The sequence below is a fragment of the Salmo trutta genome, chromosome 9 (genome assembly GCF_901001165.1).
Source record: "Salmo trutta chromosome 9, fSalTru1.1, whole genome shotgun sequence".
Lineage (NCBI taxonomy): Eukaryota > Metazoa > Chordata > Actinopteri > Salmoniformes > Salmonidae > Salmo > Salmo trutta.
In genome coordinates, this window is record NC_042965.1 from 48,834,994 (window position 1) to 48,854,213 (window position 19,220).

Below are 19,220 nucleotides of genomic sequence, written 5' to 3' on the forward strand. Positions count from 1 at the left end.
GCTCAAACACTTCCAGGTGAATCTAGCTCAATCACTACCAGGTAAATCTAGCTCAATCGCTACCAGGTAAATCTAGCTCAAACACTTCCAGGTAAAACTAGCTCTAACACTACCAGGTAAAAGTAGTCTACCAGGTAAAACGAGCTCAAACACTAGGTAAAAGTAGTCTACCAGGTAAAACAAGCTCAAACACTACCAGGTAAAAGTAGTCTACCAGGTAAACTAGCTCAAACACTACCAGGTAGTCCTGTATAGTACTGAGCAAGACAGAGAACTTGACTGTGTCTGTGCCTCTGCTTACTACTGCCAGAGTAGCAGCACCCTGATCCGTCCTGTATAGTACTGAGCAAGACAGAGAACCTGACCCACAACAAACAACACGTATATTTCTCTGTTCCTCCTGAGGTCCATGGACTGCAGTGGAATTTTGTTTGTGTTTGTGTGTGTCTCAAATTACTTGTTCCCTTCTCTCTGTGTTTCAGGTGCAGGGTCTGGAGTGGATGTCTCTGTTAACCTCTTCTTCTCTCTGGGTTTCAGGTGCAGGGTTTGGAGTGGATGGTGTCTCTGTTAACCTCTTCTTCTCTCTGGGTTTCAGGTGCAGGGTCTGGAGTGGATGGTGTCTCTGTTAACCTCTTCTTCTCTCTGGGTTTCAGGTGCAGGGTCTGGAGTGGATGGTGTCTCTGTTAACCTCTTCTTCTCTCTGGGTTTCAGGTGCAGGGTCTGGAGTGGAGGGCGTCTCTGTTAACCTCTTCTTCTCTCTGGATTACAGGTGCAGGGTCTGGAGTGGATGGTGTCTCTGTACAACAATAATCTGAATGGTATTCTGGCTGATGAGATGGGGCTGGGCAAGACCATCCAGACCATCGCCCTCATTACATACCTCATGGAGCACAAGAGACTCAACGGACCCTACCTCATCATCGTTCCACTATCGTATGTTACCTCCCTGCTTGTTTCATGGGTCTCATTTAAAGAGAACATTGCTTTTATATTACAAACAGTTTCTTCATCAGTCTGTTTACTAAAACTACAGTCATGGCTCTTAAAGGTCCAGTGCATTCAAAAATGTGATGTTTCTGTGTTTTATATATATATTTTTCCACACTGAAGTTGGAATAATACTGTGAAATTGTGAAAATGATGCTAGTTCCCTTTTAGTGTTAGGTAATTTTTTGTGTTTGATGGCTCCATCCCTCAACCCACCAGCAGAGCAGACCACCTTAGCTGTGTCTTTTGTCTTGTTGTTTATTAGGACCCCCATTAGCTGTTGCAGCAGCTACTCTTCCTGGGGTCCACACAAAGCATGAAACATGACATAATACAGAACAGTAATATACAAGAACGGCTCAAGGAAAGAACTACTTAAATGTAAAACAATAAAAATATAACTAAAAGGTTCTGTACTGACTCAATACTGAGAAAGAAAACACAGAGGCCTATTAAAACAGAAATACCTTATTTATGGCCTCCAGAGTAGTGGAGGGGTCTAAGGCACTGCATCGCAGTGTTGAGGCATCACTACATTTGTGGTGTGTGACGTAATATGAAGGACCCGTCAAGCCAGCCTATTACATATAATGTACTCTAATTTCAAATTAAACCAAATCTTTTGCACTTACGACACGGGTTCAATGTAAGTTTCAGCCAATTTATAAGCAAATACTTTATGAATTAATTGTTACAAATCAGCTAGTCAACTAGCCTGCTATTGTTAGCCCTAGTAGCCTGCTAACGTTACGTTAACACTGAATGAGTCAGCCAGTTGCTATCAACACCTAGCTAACAGCTACATTGAAGTACACCAACATTTTGGAAATACCGAACGCATCAAACCAGTTACTAAATAATGTTACCGGTATATGCAGTTATCTTAGCCAGCAAGCCAGCCATCTAAAGTTAGTTAGTTTAGCATGCTAGCTAGCCTAGCCAGCTTACGAGCATAGTTAGCCAACCACAACGTTCGACATAGCTAAATAGTAAGCCAGAGAACAACCACAGACGGGTTAGTTAAGAGAGCGGAGACTTACTGATTGAAGGCTGAGTTAGCTACCAAAGCCAAAGAAGAGCCAAAGAGAAACCTTCAGAGGGACAGTCAGCTAGCTAATCCAATAACCATAGTGAGGTAAATCCACATTGAATTTACCCGGTTTATCTCTGTCACTGCTGACAGTCACTATGTACCGGTATATCAGTACCCGGTTTATCTCCTTCACTGCTGACAGTCACTATGTACCGGTATATCAGTACCCGGTTTATCTCCATCACTGCTGACACTCACTATGTACCGGTATGTCAGTACCAGGTTTATCTCCATCACTGCTGACACTCACTATGTACCGGTATGTCAGTACCAGGTTTATCTCCATCACTGCTGACACTCACTATGTACCGGTATATCAGTAGGAAGTATAGGTTGCAGGTCTTCACATTCAGTTATACTCAGCCATCTAAGTCCTCCAGGGTGAAATGAGCACTGCATACAGTAGACATGTGCATGGTTCCCGTACTCCAATCCGCTGGCTTCAACCTGACAAACCGCTCCGACTTCAAAGCTTGCTTGTCGTTTTTAGGCCACAAATGAGTCATAACCCCATCCTTGTGGGTAATTCTACACTAGCTACAAACAACGGAAAACTACTACAACATGGCACAATAACAGATGGTGCACGAAATCTAATATTAAGGAAGTCTCGAGGTTTTGCTCACCTGAGGTAGAGTATCTAATGATAAGCTGTAGACCACACTATTTACCAAGAAAGACTTAATCGATATTTTTCTAGCTGTCTATTTCCCACCACAAACCTGATGCTGGCACTAAGACCGCACTCAACGAGCTGTATAAGGCCATAAGCAAACAAGAAAATGCTCATCCAGAGGCGGCGCTCCTTGTGGCCGGGGACTTTAATGCAGGGAAACTTAAATCTCTACTTGCACATTCATCTTCTGCACATCTACCATTCCAGTGTTTAATTGCTATATTGTAATTACTTCGCCACCATGGCCTATTTATTGCCTTAACTTACCTCATTTGCACTCACTGTATATAGACTCTTTGTTTTCTTTTCTTCTACTGTATTATTGACTGTATGTTTTGTTTATTCCATGTGTAACTCTGTGTTGTTGTATGTGTCGAATTGCTATGCTTTATCTTGGCCAGGTCGCAGTTGCAAATGAGAACTTGTTCTCAACTAGCCTACCTGGTTAAATAAAGGTGAAATAAAATGTTAAAAACTATATAGGGGATATCGGTACCGAGTCAATGTGCGGGGGTACAGGTTAGAGGTCATTTGTAAATGTAGGTAGGGGTGAAGTGTCTGCATAGATAATAAACAGTAAGTAGCAGCAGTGTACAGAACAAATGGGGGGGATCAATGTAATAGTCCGGTGGCCATTTGATTAATTGTTCAGCAGTCTTATGGCTTGGGGGTAGAAGCTGTTAAGGAGCCTTTTGGTCCTAGACTTGGCAATCCGGTACAGCTTGCCGTGCGGTAGCAGAGAAAACGGTCCATGACTGGGGTGGCTGGAGTCTCTGACAATGTTATGGGCTTTCCTCTAACACCACCTATTATATAGGTCCTGGATTGCGGGAAACTTGGCCCCAGTGATGTACTGGGCTGTACGCACTACCCTCTGTCGCGCCTTACGGTCAAATGCCGAGCAGTTGCCATACCAGGCGGTGATGCAACCGGTCAGGATGCTCTCGATGGTGCAGCTGTAGAACTTTTTGAAGATCTGTCCTTCTCTCAGCACATGTCAAAGCTGCAGGCTAAGGTTAAGTCTTAACTTGGTTTCCTCCATCGTAATCGCTCCTCTTTCACCCCAGCTGCCAGCTAACCCTGTTTCAGATGACCATCCTACCCATGCTATATTACGGAGATGTAATTTATAGATCCGTAGGTAAGGGTGGTGTCGAGTGGATAGATGTTTTTTACCATCGACCATCAGATTTGCCACCAACGCTCCTTATAGGACACAAACGCAGCACCGTTTGAATCCCCTCATGTAAAACATCAGAACTAGTAGAACGTAGACGAGTCAGTCTGCAGCACCGTTTGTCATTTCTTTAACAGTGTCCCTGAGGTGATTTTCAAACTAACAGTTTCAGTAAACAATGTAAAAGTGGATTACACACACTGCAGTACTATCTTTGGATGTGACTTTCTGTCACCTCTGTTTAGGCAATGTCCTGTTTCTTCAGTTCACTGTGGTGTTGTGTGAGGAGAATGTTGATTATGTAGATTGGTGTGATGTGTTTCTTCAATCTTTAAGTTTGTAACATCCCAGGCTTAGTTGTTCCTACATTTCAGAGTGTCTCTAATCTCTCTGTCCTCCAGGACTCTGTCCAACTGGGTCTATGAGCTGGATAAATGGTCTCCGTCCGTTGTGAAGATTTCCTACAAGGTGAGAGTCATCATTTTCCTTTTCATCAGTCCTTTCTCCTTCCCCTCCATGGGTAGCGTACTCTGGGCGCGTCCCAAGAATATCTCCTTTCACCTGAAGTGTGCACTCGTTCATTAGTTCCCAGAAATCTAAATGCACTGGATTGGTGGAGGCAATAGCAGTTAACCCGGTGTTCCCAGGCCGTCATTGAAAATAAGAATTTGTTCTTAACTGACTTGCCTAGTTAAATAAAGGTAAAATAAAAAATGGCTAGTAGGAGTTTCCACCATGTTTCTTATACCAGTCATTTCCTTTCAAATCAGTGAACACTGCAGACCTTGGGAGGAAGGAAGGATATCTGGAACATAACCTATGTCTTCTGTCTGACTCTCCTGTGTTACAGGGGACCCCTGCTATGAGACGAGGCCTGGTGGCTCAGCTCCGCAGCGGGAAGTTCAATGTCCTCCTCACCACCTACGAGTACATCATTAAGGACAAACAGATCCTGGCCAAGGTATCCTTTCTCTCCCTCTTACCCCTATCCTACCCCTCCTTCCTTCACTTTCCTCTCTCCCTCCCCTAAGGTAGGACAGAAATACTCTCCTCCTCCCTAATCCTCTACATGTGACTCTACAGCAGGGTCAGGTCCTCCTCCTCCTCCTCCTCCTCCTCCCAAATCCTCTACATGTGACTCTACAGCTGGGTCAGGTCCTCCTCCTCCCTAACCCTCTACATGTGACTCTACAGCAGGGTCAGGTCCTCCTCCTCCTCCTCCCTAATCCTCTACATGTGACTCTACAGCTGGGTCAGGTCCTCCTCCTCCTCCTCCCTAACCCTCTACATGTGACTCTACAGCAGGGTCAGGTGCTTAGCCCAAAGCCACTGATGCAATAAAACCCACTTTCTTTTATCTTCTATCCCCTATACACACACACCATCCCCACTCCCCAGATCCGTTGGAAGTACATGATAGTTGATGAGGGTCACCGTATGAAGAACCACCATTGTAAGCTGACCCAGGTGTTGAACACCCATTACGTGGCCCCACGGCGCCTCCTCCTGACGGGCACGCCACTGCAGAACAAGCTCCCGGAGCTCTGGGCCCTGCTCAACTTCCTGCTGCCTACCATCTTCAAGTCCTGCAACACTTTCGAACAGTGGTTCAACGCCCCCTTTGCCATGACCGGGGAGAGGGTGAGTGTCAAATGCATATCTACTTTACAAGGTCAAGTTAGGTGACAAACACGGTCCAAAACATACATAAAAATGCATCAATATCCTATCCAGATAGGGTAAGGGTTATATCCTAGCCAGATAGGGTAAGGGTTATATCCTAGCCAGATAGGGTAAGGGTTATATCCTAGCCAGATAGGGTAAGGGTTATATCCTAGGAAGATAGGGTAAGGGTTATATCCTAGCCAGATAGGGTAAAGGTTATATCCTAGCCAGATAGGGTAAGGGTTATATCCTAGCCAGATAGGGTAAGGGTTATATCCTAGCCAGATAGGGTAAGGGTTATATCCTAGCCAGATAGTGTTAGGGTTATATCCTAGCCAGATAGGGTAAGGGTTATATCCTAGCCAGATAGGGTAAGGGTTATATCCTAGCCAGATAGGGTAAGGGTTATATCCTAGCCAGATAGGGTAAGGGTTATATCCTAGCCAGATAGGGTAAGGGTTATATCCTAGCCAGATAGGGTAAGGGTTATATCCTAGCCAGATAGGGTTAGGGTTATATCCTAGCCAGATAGGGTAAGGGTTATATCCTAGCCAGATAGGGTAAGGGTTATATCCTAGCCAGATAGGGTTAGGGTTATATCCTAGCCAGATAGGGTACTGGTTATATCCTAGCCAGATAGGGTTAGGGTAAGGGTTATATCCTAGCCAAATAGGGTTAGGGTAAGGGTTATATCCTAGCCAAATAGGGTAAGGGTTATTTCCTAGCCAGATAGGGTAAGGGTTATATCCTAGCCAGATAGGGTAAGGGTTATATCCTAGCCAGATAGGGTAAGGGTTATATCCTAGCCAGATAGGGTAAGGGTTATATCCTAGCCAGATAGGGTAAGGGTAAGGGTTATATCCTAGCCAGATAGGGTAAGGGTTATATCCTAGCCAGATAGGGTAAGGGTTATATCCTAGCCAGATAGGGTAAGGGTTATATCCTAGCCAGATAGGGTAAGGGTTATATCCTAGCCAGATAGGGTTAGGTTTATATCCTAGCCAGATAGGGTAAGGGTTATATCCTAGCCAGATAGGGTTAGGGTTATATCCTAGCCAGATAGAGTACTGGTTATATCCTAGCCAGATAGGGTTAGGGTAAGGGTTATATCCTAGCCAAATAGGGTTAGGGTAAGGGTTATATCCTAGCCAAATAGGGTAAGGGTTATTTCCTAGCCAGATAGGGTAAGGATTATATCCTAGCCAGATAGGGTAAGGGTTATATCCTAGCCAGATAGGGTAAGGGTTATATCCTAGCCAGATAGGGTAAGGGTTATATCCTAGCCAGATAGGGTTAGGGTTATATCCTAGCCAGATAGGGTAAGGGTTATATCCTAGCCAGATAGGGTAAGGGTTATATCCTAGCCAGATAGGGTTAGGGTTATATCCTAGCCAGATAGGGTTAGGGTTATATCCTAGCCAGATAGGGTTAGGGTAAGGGTTATATCCTAGCCAGATAGGGTTAGGGTAAGGGTTATATCCTAGCCAGATAGGGTAAGGGTTATATCCTAGCCAGATAGGTAAGGGTTATATCCTAGCCAGATAGGGTTAGGGTAAGGGTTATATCCTAGCCAGATAGGGTTAGGGTAAGGGTTATATCCTAGCCAGATAGGGTAAGGGTTATATCCTAGCCAGATAGGGTGAGGGTTATATCCTAGCCAGATAGGGTAAGGGTTATATCCTAGCCAGATAGGGTAAGGGTTATATCCTAGCCAGATAGGGTAAGGGTTATATCCTAGCCAGATAGGGTAAGGGTTATATCCTAGCCAGATAGGGTAAGGGTTATATCCTAGCCAGATAGGGTAAGGGTTATTTCCTTGCCAGATAGGGTTAGGGTAAGGGTTGTATCCTAGCCAGATTGGGTTAGGGTAAGGGTTATATCCTAGCCAGATAGGGTAAGGGTTATTTCCTAGCCAGATAGGGTACTGGTTATATCCTAGCCAGATAGGGTACTGGTTATATCCTAGCCAGATAGGGTAAGGGTTATATCCTAGCCAGATAGGGTACTGGTTATATCCTAGCCAGATAGGGTTAGGGTAAGGGTTATATCCTAGCCACATAGGGTAAGGGTTATTTCCTAGCCAGATAGGGTAAGGGTTATATCCTAGCCAGATAGGGTAAGGGTTATATCCTAGCCAGATAGGGTTAGGGTTATATCCTAGCCAGATAGGGTAAGGGTTATATCCTAGCCAGATAGGGTAAGGGTTATATCCTAGCCAGATAGGGTAAGGGTTATATCCTAGCCAGATAGGGTAAGGGTTATATCCTAGCCAGATATGGTTAGGGTAAGGGTTATATCCTAGCCAGATAGGGTTAGGGTAAGGGTTATATCCTAGCCAAATAGGGTAAGGGTTATATCCTAGCCAGATAGGGTAAGGGTTATATCCTAGCCAGATAGGGTAAGGGTTATATCCTAGCCAGATAGGGTAAGGGTTATATCCTAGCCAGATAGGGTAAGGGTTATATCCTAGCCAGATAGGGTAAGGGTTATATCCTAGCCAGATAGGGTAAGGGTTATATCCTAGCCAGATAGGGTAAGGGTTATATCCTAGCCAGATAGGGTAAGGGTTATATCCTAGCCAGATAGGGTAAGGGTTATTTCCTAGCCAGATAGGGTTAGGGTAAGGGTTATATCCTAGCCAGATAGGGTTAGGGTAAGGGTTATATCCTAGCCAGATAGGGTAAGGGTTATTTCCTAGCCAGATAGGGTACTGGTTATATCCTAGCCAGATAGGGTAAGGGTTATATCCCAGCCAGATAGGGTAAGGGTTATATCCTAGCCAGATAGGCGTAAGTCTGCATGACCAGTTCTCTTTCTAAATCTCTATCAATTAAAGATTTGACTGAATGTCAAAAAAGGTGCAGACTGCAATAATATGTGAACAGTGGTTCAACGCCCCCTTTGCCATGACCGGGGAGAGGGTGAGTGTCAAATGCATATCTACTTTACAAGGTCAAGTTAGGTGACAAACACGGTCCAAAACATACATAAAAATGCATCAATACCCTTTCCAGATAGGGTAAGGGTTATATCCTAGCCAGATAGGGTAAGGGTTATATCCTAGCCAGATAGGGTAAGGGTTATATCCTAGCCAGATAGGGTAAGGGTTATATCCTAGCCAGATAGGGTAAGGGTTATATCCTAGCCAGATAGGGTTAGGGTTATATCCTAGCCAGATAGGGTAAGGGTTATATCCTAGCCAGATAGGGTAAGGGTTATATCCTAGCCAGATAGGGTAAGGGTTATATCCTAGCCAGATAGGGTAAGGGTTATATCCTAGCCAGATAGGGTAAGGGTTATATCCTAGCCAGATAGGGTAAGGGTTATATCCTAGCCAGATAGGGTAAGGGTTATATCCTAGCCAGATAGGGTACTGGTTATATCCTAGCCAGATAGGGTTAGGGTAAGGGTTATATCCTAGCCAAATAGGGTTAGGGTAAGGGTTATATCCTAGCCACATAGGGTAAGGGTTATTTCCTAGCCAGATAGGGTAAGGGTTATATCCTAGCCAGATAGGGTAAGGGTTATATCCTAGCCAGATAGGGTAAGGGTTATATCCTAGCCAGATAGGGTAAGGGTTATATCCTAGCCAGATAGGGTTAGGGTTATATCCTAGCCAGATAGGGTAAGGGTTATATCCTAGCCAGATAGGGTAAGGGTTATATCCTAGCCAGATAGGGTAAGGGTTATATCCTAGCCAGATAGGGTAAGGGTTATATCCTAGCCAGATAGGATAAGGGTTATATCCTAGCCAGATAGGATAAGGGTTATATCCTAGCCAGATAGGGTAAGGGTTATATCCTAGCCAGATAGGGTTAGGGTAAGGGTTATATCCTAGCCAAATAGGGTTAGGGTTATTTCCTAGCCAGATAGGGTAAGGGTTATATCCTAGCCAGATAGGGTAAGGGTTATATCCTAGCCAGATAGGTTAAGGGTTATATCCTAGCCAGATAGGGTAAGGGTTATATCCTAGCCAGATAGGGTAAGGGTTATATCCTAGCCAGATAGGGTAAGGGTTATATCCTAGCCAGATAGGGTAAGGGTAAGGGTTATATCCTAGCCAGATAGGGTAAGGGTTATATCCTAGCCAGATAGGGTACTGGTTATATCCTAGCCAGATAGGGTTAGGGTAAGGGTTATATCCTAGCCAAATAGGGTTAGGGTAAGGGTTATATCCTAGCCACATAGGGTAAGGTTTATTTCCTAGCCAGATAGGGTAAGGGTTATATCCTAGCCAGATAGGGTAAGGGTTATATCCTAGCCAGATAGGGTTAGGGTTATATCCTAGCCAGATAGGGTAAGGGTTATATCCTAGCCAGATAGGGTAGGGTTATATCCTAGCCAGATAGGGTAAGGGTTATATCCTAGCCAGATAGGGTAAGGGTTATATCCTAGCCAGATAGGGTTAGGGTTATATCCTAGCCAAATAGGGTTAGGGTTATATCCTAGCCAGATAGGGTATGGGTTATATCCTAGCCAGATAGGGTAAGGGTTATATCCTAGCCAGATAGGGTAAGGGTTATATCCTAGCCAGATAGGGTAAGGGTTATATCCTAGCCAGATAGGGTTAGGGTAAGGGTTATATCCTAGCCAAATAGGGTTAGGGTTATTTCCTAGCCAGATAGGGTTAGGGTTATATCCTAGCCAGATAGGGTAAGGGTTATATCCTAGCCAGATAGGGTAAGGGTTATATCCTAGCCAGATAGGGTAAGGGTTATATCCTAGCCAGATAGGGTAAGGGTTATATCCTAGCCAGATAGGGTAAGGGTTATATCCTCGCCAGATAGGGTAAGGGTTATATCCTAGCCAGATAGTGTAAGGGTTATATCCTAGCCAGATAGGGTAAGGGTTATATCCTAGCCAGATAGGGTAAGGGTTGTATACTAGCCAGATAGGGTAAGGGTTATATCCTAGCCAGATAGGGTAAGGGTTATATCCTAGCCAGATAGGCGTAAGTCTGCATGACCAGTTCTCTTTCTAAATCTCTATCAATTAAAGATTTGACTGAATGTCAAAAAAGGTGCAGACTGCAATAATATGTGAACAGTGATCATCATGTGAAAAGCTGTCACGGCTGTCGAAAGGATCGGACCGAAGTGCAGCGTGGTTGTAGTTCCACATTTTATTAAATCTGTGAAACTTTGCAAAACATAAATAACTGAATATGACAAAAGAACAAACCGTGACGCAGAGAGAAACAAACACTACTCAAAATATAATCACCCACAAAACCCAGGAAGAAAAACCCCTACTTAAATATGATCTCCAATCAGAGGTAACGAGGACCAGCTGCGTCCAATTGGAGATCAACCGCAAAAAACCCAACCTAGAAATGGAAAAACTAGAACTTAAACATAGAAATTAGAAAACATAGAAAAACACAAAACACCCCCTGTCACGCCCTGACCTACTCTACCATAGAATATCACATCTTACTATGGTCAGGACGTTACAAAAGCCATGTGAAAAGCTCTATATCTAAATTCATTGTTTCTCTATGCTCCTCTGTGAAATAATATTTATTATGCGCCACTGTGAAATAATATTTATTATGCGCCACTGTGAAATAATATTTATTATGCGCCACTGTGAAATAATATTTATTATGCGCCACTGTGAAATGCAGGCCGTTTATCCCTGACATTTTCAAGAAGGAACATCTGCCCAATAATGAAATAAATAAATGTGAAAGTGGTGAAAAGCTTTAGAGATGAGAGATGGTGACAACAAATCAGTACTTTGGGCCATATTCAGTCAGATGGGTCTGTTGTAACCATATTGACTTTGTCAAACCTCATCCTAGAGTAACTACACTAGTAACTACCCTAGAGTAACTACACTAGTAACTACACTAGTAACTACCCTAGAGTAACTACCCTAGAGTAACTACACTAGTAACTACACTAGTAACTACCCTAGAGTAACTACCCTAGAGTAACTACACTAGTAACTACACTAGTAACTACCCTAGAGTAACTACACTAGTAACTACACTAGTAACTACACTAGTAACTACCCTAGAGTAACTACCCTAGAGTAATTACCCTAGAGTAACTACCCTAGAGTAACTACACTAGTAACTACACTAGTAACTAACCTAGAGTAACTACACTAGAGTAATGACCCTAGAGTAACTACCCTAGAGTAACTACCCTAGTAACTACCCTAGAGTAACTACACTAGAGGAACTACCCTAGAGTAACTACACTAGTAACTACCCTAGAGTAATTACACTAGTAACTACCCTAGAGTAACTACCCTAGAGTAACTACCCTAGAGTAACTACCCTAGAGTAACTACACTAGAGTAACAACCCTAGATTAACTACACTAGTAACTACCCTAGTAACTACCCTAGTAACTACCCTAGTAACTACCCTAGAGTAACTACACTAGAGTAATGGCCCTAGATTAACTACACTAGATTAACTACCCTAGAGTAACTACACTAGTAACTACCCTAGAGTAACTACCCTAGAGTAACTACCCTAGAGTAATTACCCTAGAGTAGCTACCCTAGAGTAACTACACTAGTAACTACACTAGTAACTACCCTAGAGTAACTACACTAGTAACTAACCTAGAGTAACTACACTAGAGTAATGACCCTAGAGTAACTACCCTAGAGTAACTACACTAGAGGAACTACCCTAGAGTAACTACACTAGTAACTACCCTAGAGTAATTACACTAGTAACTACCCTAGAGTAACTACCCTAGAGTAACTACCCTAGAGTAACTACCCTAGAGTAACTACACTAGAGTAACGACCCTAGATTAACTACACTAGTAACTACCCTAGTAACTACCCTAGTAACTACCCTAGTAACTACCCTAGAGTAACTACACTAGAGTAATGGCCCTAGATTAACTACACTAGAGTAACTACCCTAGAGTAACTACACTAGTAACTACCCTAGAGTAACTACCCTAGAGTAACTACCCTAGAGTAACTACACTAGTAACTACCCTAGAGTAACTACACTAGTAACTACACTAGTAACTACCCTAGAGTAACTACCCTAGAGTAACTACACTAGTAACTACCCTAGATTAACTACACTAGAGTAACTACACTAGTAACTACCCTAGAGTAACTACACTAGTAACTACCCTAGATTAACTACACTAGTAACTAGCTTGTTAGTAGATTAAGTTAATGGAGGACCCTGATTGATCCCCAGGTGGACTTGAATGAGGAAGAGACAATCCTGATTATCCGCCGTCTCCACAAGGTGCTCCGCCCCTTCTTGCTCAGACGACTCAAGAAGGAGGTGGAGTCCCAGCTTCCAGAGAAGGTGAGAGGGCTTATACTATAGAAACGTTACACTATGTAAACCACAGATACTTGGTACTGAATTAAACTTTACAGTATCTAAACCACAGATACTTTCCAGAATGTAACCCACAGATCGGTGGTACTGGATGATACTTGATGTATACAAACCACAGATACTTGGTGTTGTAGGTGGAGTATGTCATCAAGTGTGACATGTCGGCCATCCAGAGGGTTCTGTACCGCCACATGCAGGGCAGAGGAATCCTCCTCACCGATGGATCAGAGAAAGACAAGAAGGTAGGAAGCAGAGATCCTGTTAACTCATTTTGTGACGGTCAGTTCTCTTTCTAACTATCGACCCTGATCAAGCAGCTCAGATATGTGACGTTGATATTGTGGTCCTCAGGGTAAAGGAGGAGCGAAGACCCTGATGAACACCATCATGCAGCTGAAGAAGATCTGCAACCACCCCTACATGTTCCCACACATTGAGGTACGTTAGATGTTCTCACACATTGAGATACGTTAGATGTTCCCACACATTGAGGTACGTTAGATGTTCTCACAAATTGAGGTACGTTAGATGTTCTCACAAATTGAGGTACGTTAGATGTTCCCACACATTGAGGTATGTTAGATATTCCCACACATTGAGGTACGTTAGATGTTCCCACACATTGAGGTACGTTAGATGTTCCCACACATTGAGGTACGTTAGATGTTCCCACACATTGAGGTACGTTAGATGTTCCCACACATTGAGGTACGTTAGACGTTCCCACACATTGAGGTACGTTAGACGTTCCAACACATTGAGGTATGCTAGTTCTAGAACCATCCCTACATGTTCCCACAGATTGAGGAAAGTTAGTTCTAGAACCACCCCTACATGTCCCATCACATTGAGGTATGTTAGTTCTAGAACCGCCACTACATGTCCCATCACATTGAGGTAAGTTAGTTCTAGAACCACCCCTATATGTCACATCACATTGAGGTATGTTAGTTCTAGAACCACCCCTACATGTCCCATCACATTGAGGTACGTTAGTTCTAGAACCACCCCTACATGTCCCATCACATTGAGGTATGTTAGTTCTAGAACCACCTCTACATGTTCCAACACATTGATGTATGTTAGATCTAGAACCACACCTACATTTTGAATAATCTCAAGTATTAAATGTATTTTGATTTGTTTAACACTTTTTTGCTTACTACATGATTCCATGTTTTGTTTCATAGTTTTGATGTCTTCATGATTCTACAATGTAGAACATAGTTAAAATAAAGAAAAACCCTTGAATGAGTAGGTGTTCTAAAACTTTTGACCGGTAGTGTACATGTTCTAGCACATTAAGGTACATGACATTTTCCAACACATTGAGGTACATTAGATCCAGAACCACCCCTACATCTTCCAGCACATTGTGGTACCTGGTGTTAAGTTCATGTTTTAAGTATCCCTATATTTATGTTATTACGGGGCTATCACTCAGTCAAGAGTGCGCCTGCACAGGAAGTCTGTTCGTTGATGGACCTAGCCGAGAGTGTAATGGCTACCTTGTAGTGTGTTCATACGGTATAGTAAAGTTTGTTAACCTCTATGGGCTACTCAACAGCCAGTGGAATCCCGTGGCGCGATATTCAAATACCTTAGAAATGCTATTACTTCAATTTCTCAAACATATGACTATTTTACACCATTTTAAAGACAAGACTCTCGTTAATCTAACCACACTGTCCGATTTCAAAAAGGCTTTACAACGAAAGCAAAACATTAGATTATGTCAGCAGAGTACCCAGCCAGAAATAATCAGACACCCATTTAATGTCACAAAAACCAAAACCACAGCTAAATGCAGCACTAACCTTTGATGATCTTCATCAGATGACACACCTAGGACATTATGTTACACAATACATGCATGTTTTGTTCAATCAAGTTCATATTTATATCATAAAACAGCTTTTTACATTAGCATGTGACTAGCATGTGACTAGCATTCCCACCGAACACTTCCGGTGAATTTACTAAATTACTCACGATAAACGTTCACAAAAAACATAACAATTATTTTAAGAATTATAGATACAGAACTCCTTTATGCAATCGCTATGTCCGATTTTAAAATAGCTTTTCGGTGAAAGCACATTTTGCAATATTCTGAGTAGATAGCCCGGCATCACAGGCTAGCTATTTTGACACCCACCAAGTGTGTCACTCACCAAACTAAGATTTACTATAAGAAAAATTGGATTACCTTTGCTGTTCTTCGTCAGAATGCACTCCCAGGACTTCTACTTCAATAACAAATGTTGGTTTGGTTCAAAATAATCCATAGTTATATCCAAATAGCGGCGTTTTGTTTGTGCGTTCAGTCACTATCTGAAGGGTAAAGAAGGGTGACGCGCCCGACGCGTTTCGTGACAAACCATTTCCAAATATTCCATTACCGTACTTCGAAGCATGTCAAACGCTGTTTAAAATCTAAGTTTAATGTGATTTTTCTCAAAAAAAAGCAATAATATGCCTACCGGGAGTTGTTATCATTCAAAGAGAGAGAAAGTAAACATGGTGTCGGCTCGTGCATGCGCCTCCAGTCTCATTGTCCTTAGATCGACCACTATCCAAATGCGCTAATGTTTTTCAGCCATGGCCTGCAAAGCCACCATTCATCGTTCTGGCGCCTTCTGAGAGCCTATGGGAGCGTTAGAAAATGTCACGTTATGCCAGAGATCCCCTGTTTTGGTTAGAGATGATCAAGAAGGCCATGAAATGGTCAGAGAGAGCGCTTCCTGTTTGGAATCTTGTCAGGTTTTGGCCTGCCAAATGAGTTCTGTTATACTCACAGACACCATTCAAACAGTTTTAGAAACTTTAGGGTGTTTTCTATCCAAATCAAACAATTATATGCATATTCTAGTTACTGGGCAGGAGTAGTAACCAGATTAAATCGGGTACGTTTTTTATCCGGCCGTGCAAATACTGCCCCCTATCCCCAACAGGTTAAACTGGAACCTTGTCGTTGTGTCATTTTGAGTTAACATTGGTAGCAGAGGATGGCTAATAACTACAATATGCCACCTCGCTTTGACGAGAAGAGGTCGTACGAAAGTTGGAAAAATGAACTTGGAATCTGGACATGGGTTACTAATCTGGACGCGAAAAAGCAAGAACTTGTGGTGGTATTATCGCTCGAGAGAAGAGCGAGAAATACAGCACTGGAAATATCCCTGGAGGATTTGAACAAGGATGATGGTATGGGAACTTTGATCAGAGCACTGGATTCTGTATTTCTTAAAGAAGAGAAAGACCATGCCTACGAGGCATATTCAAACTTTGACAGTGTTACGAGAGATATTTCGGTTGCAATGACGGACTACATCATTGATTTCGAACAGAGGTACAATAGGATGCACAAGTACGACATGGTTCTCCCGGATGCAGTGTTAGCTTTCAAGTTGCTAGATACTGCCTGTCTCGATGGTAGGGAGAAACAGTTGGCTTTGACTGCTTGTACTGTGCTGACTTTTGCATCAATGAAGTCGGCACTAAAAATAATTTTTGGTGAAAAGACGTCTGTCGCGCCGTTAACAGATGGAATGCAAGCGAGTGACGCAGCATATTACACTGAGCAGCAGAGAAAAGGCGCCAAAAAGTCATGTTCTCAAGACAACCAGAAGAGGGCGCCATTTCCAGGCACAAATCCACTGGACAAATATGGAAGGAGATCAAAATGTGCTGTTTGTCAAAGCACTTACCATTGGGTTACAGACTGTCCTCATACAAATCAACAAGTTAAACTAACAGAGGAAAATGTAAACACAGATATAGAGCAGTGTAACATTACACTGTTTTCAAATGAATCTGCTTCTGATACTGAGATTTTTATAGTTGAATCCTTAGGATCTGCTGTGATTGATACTGCATGTACACGGACAGTGTGTGGTGCAAAATGGCTTGATAGCTATGACAGTGACCTAAATATGAAAGAAGTACAAAATATGATTGACACACCAAGCAACAGAGCTTTCAAATTTGGAGATGGGAGAATTGTCCATTCTACCAAGAGAGTTAAGATACCAGCAAAAATTGGTCAGACTAAGTGTCACATTGAAACAGAGGTGGTCCATGCAGATGTCCCCTTACTATTAAGCAAAGCTTCCCTCAAGAAGGCAGGGGCTGTACTAGACATACAAAATGACAAGGCAGTGATGTTTAAACAACCAGTGACTCTTGAACTTACTACCTCAGGCCACTATTGTGTAAACATTTTAGACAAAGACATCACAGAGTCCATGAAAAAAATGAGATTCTGACGGACACAGAGCACATGGAGATTCTGACAGTCACAGAGAACATGAACACAAAAGAAAAACACATAGTATTGTTAAAGCTTCACAAACAGTTTGGACATGCTACAGTTGACAGACTTCAGAAGTTACTCAGCAGTTCAGGGAATAATGATGATGAGAGTATTTCCATTCTACAGCAGATAGTTAACAGTTGTGAGACATGTCAAAAATACAGTAAACCTAAGCCCAAACGAGCTGTTGGTTTGCCACTAGCTTCCAAGTACAATGAAACAGTGGCTGTAGATCTACATGAGCTAGGACCAAGTGTGTGGTACCTTCACATAATCGACCACTTCACACGCTTCAGCGCTGGAAGCATTGTGAATACAAAGAAACCCAGTAGCATCATCAAGCACCTCATTCATTCCTGGGTAAGTGTGCATGGCCCTCCCCAGAAATTGTACAGTGACAATGGAAGAGAATTCAATAATAATGAAATAGAGAAATGGCAGAGAACTTCAACATGGAAGTAAAGACAACTGCTGCATACAGTCCATGGAGCAATGGACTTCTGGACAGACACAATCAAACACTCACAGAGATCATGCTGAAAGTGAAGCAAGACAATGGATGTGACTGGAACACAGCCCTAGATTGGGTTTTGATGGCAAAAAACACAATGCACAATGTTCATGGTTACAGCCCATACCAACTAGTGTTCGGGCAGAACTCTAATCTTCCCTCTGTACTGGTTGACAAGCCACCAGCACTAGAAGGGGCCAGTGTGAGTGCATGGGTGGGACAGCACCTTTCAGCACTACATGCAGCGAGAAAAGCGTTCACTGAAGCAGAGTGCTCAGAAAGAATTCGCAGGGCTCTGCGTAAACAGCTACGACCCACCGATGAGAAATACGAAACTGGAAACAAAGTGTACTACAAACGAGTTGACTGTCAAGAGTGGAAGTGACCGGGAGTAGTCATTGGCCAAGATGGTGTGGTGATATTTGTGAGGCACGGAGGCATCATTGTCAGGGTGCATCACTCAAGATTGCGGAAAGTAAATGATCAACAAGATAGAGGGGCTGTTGCTGAAAATCATCCTAAAAGGAGACAGTAACAGACACAAACCTACCAGATGTCATATCCAATGATATGGACACTGAAACTGACACAGGAAATGGAGCAGAGACCTTCAAACATGCCACAGATAATACTGTTGAGCGTTCAAATGAGGAAAACATTCAACAACAGCCACATGTGTTAAGACAACATGGACGTTCCAATCTGAAAACTGGACAAACTGTTAAATACATGGACAGAGAAAGTGGTATTCCACATACAGCAACCGTCATTGGACGAGCAGGAAAAGCCAAAGGAAAACACCAGAACTGGTATAACTTGCAGTACTCTGAACCAGCTACACTTTCTGGTATAACAGGGTCAGCTGACCTGTCACTTGTAGATAATCTCAGAATTGAACCAAAGGAAAATCGAGAAAAACAGAATGACATTCAAAATGATATGTACTTGAAACAAAGGACGTGCGTGTCATTTGACTCAGCTAATCTAGATGAGCTCAGTAATTGGAGGAAAAATAGAGTGTTTGAGGAAGTCAAAGACATTGGCCAAACATGTGTCTCAAGAAGGTGGGTGTGTACCCTTAAAGAATCCTTAACTGGAATAGTGCCTAAAGCACGTCTAGTGGCTAGAGGTTTAGAGGAGCTGGCTGCTAAACAACTCCCAAACGACTCACCTAGTGGCTAGAGGATGAGAGGAGCTGGCTGCTAAACAACTCCCAAAAGACTCACCTATTGGCTAGAGGATGAGAGGAGCTGGCTGCTAAACAACTCCCAAACGACTCACCTAGTGGCTAGAGGATGAGAGGAGCTGGCTGCTAAACAACTCCCAAACGACTCACCGACATGCGCCTCAGAGTCACTCAGATTGCTGATGTCAGTGATCTGCCAGAAAAAAATGGAAACTTAATTCCATAGACATCAAATCTGCATTTTTGCAGGGAACAGAGCTGTCAAGGGACATTCACA

General features: G+C 42.9%; 1 protein-coding gene across 5 annotated transcripts in view; it reads left to right on the forward strand.

The window, feature by feature from the left end:
* The window catches only part of smarca2 (SWI/SNF related BAF chromatin remodeling complex subunit ATPase 2), a 140,790-nt gene that overhangs the window by 64,000 nt on the left and 57,570 nt on the right, over positions 1 to 19,220 (forward strand). For all 5 annotated transcript variants that reach the window (XM_029763906.1, XM_029763907.1, XM_029763908.1 and 2 more), the window contains 7 exons: positions 770 to 933; positions 4,335 to 4,401; positions 4,784 to 4,894; positions 5,332 to 5,574; positions 12,782 to 12,895; positions 13,066 to 13,173; positions 13,283 to 13,369. In XM_029763906.1, coding sequence (XP_029619766.1) covers positions 770 to 933; positions 4,335 to 4,401; positions 4,784 to 4,894; positions 5,332 to 5,574; positions 12,782 to 12,895; positions 13,066 to 13,173; positions 13,283 to 13,369 — 894 coding nt within the window. The remainder of the gene's footprint in view (positions 1 to 769; positions 934 to 4,334; positions 4,402 to 4,783; positions 4,895 to 5,331; positions 5,575 to 12,781; positions 12,896 to 13,065; positions 13,174 to 13,282; positions 13,370 to 19,220) is intronic.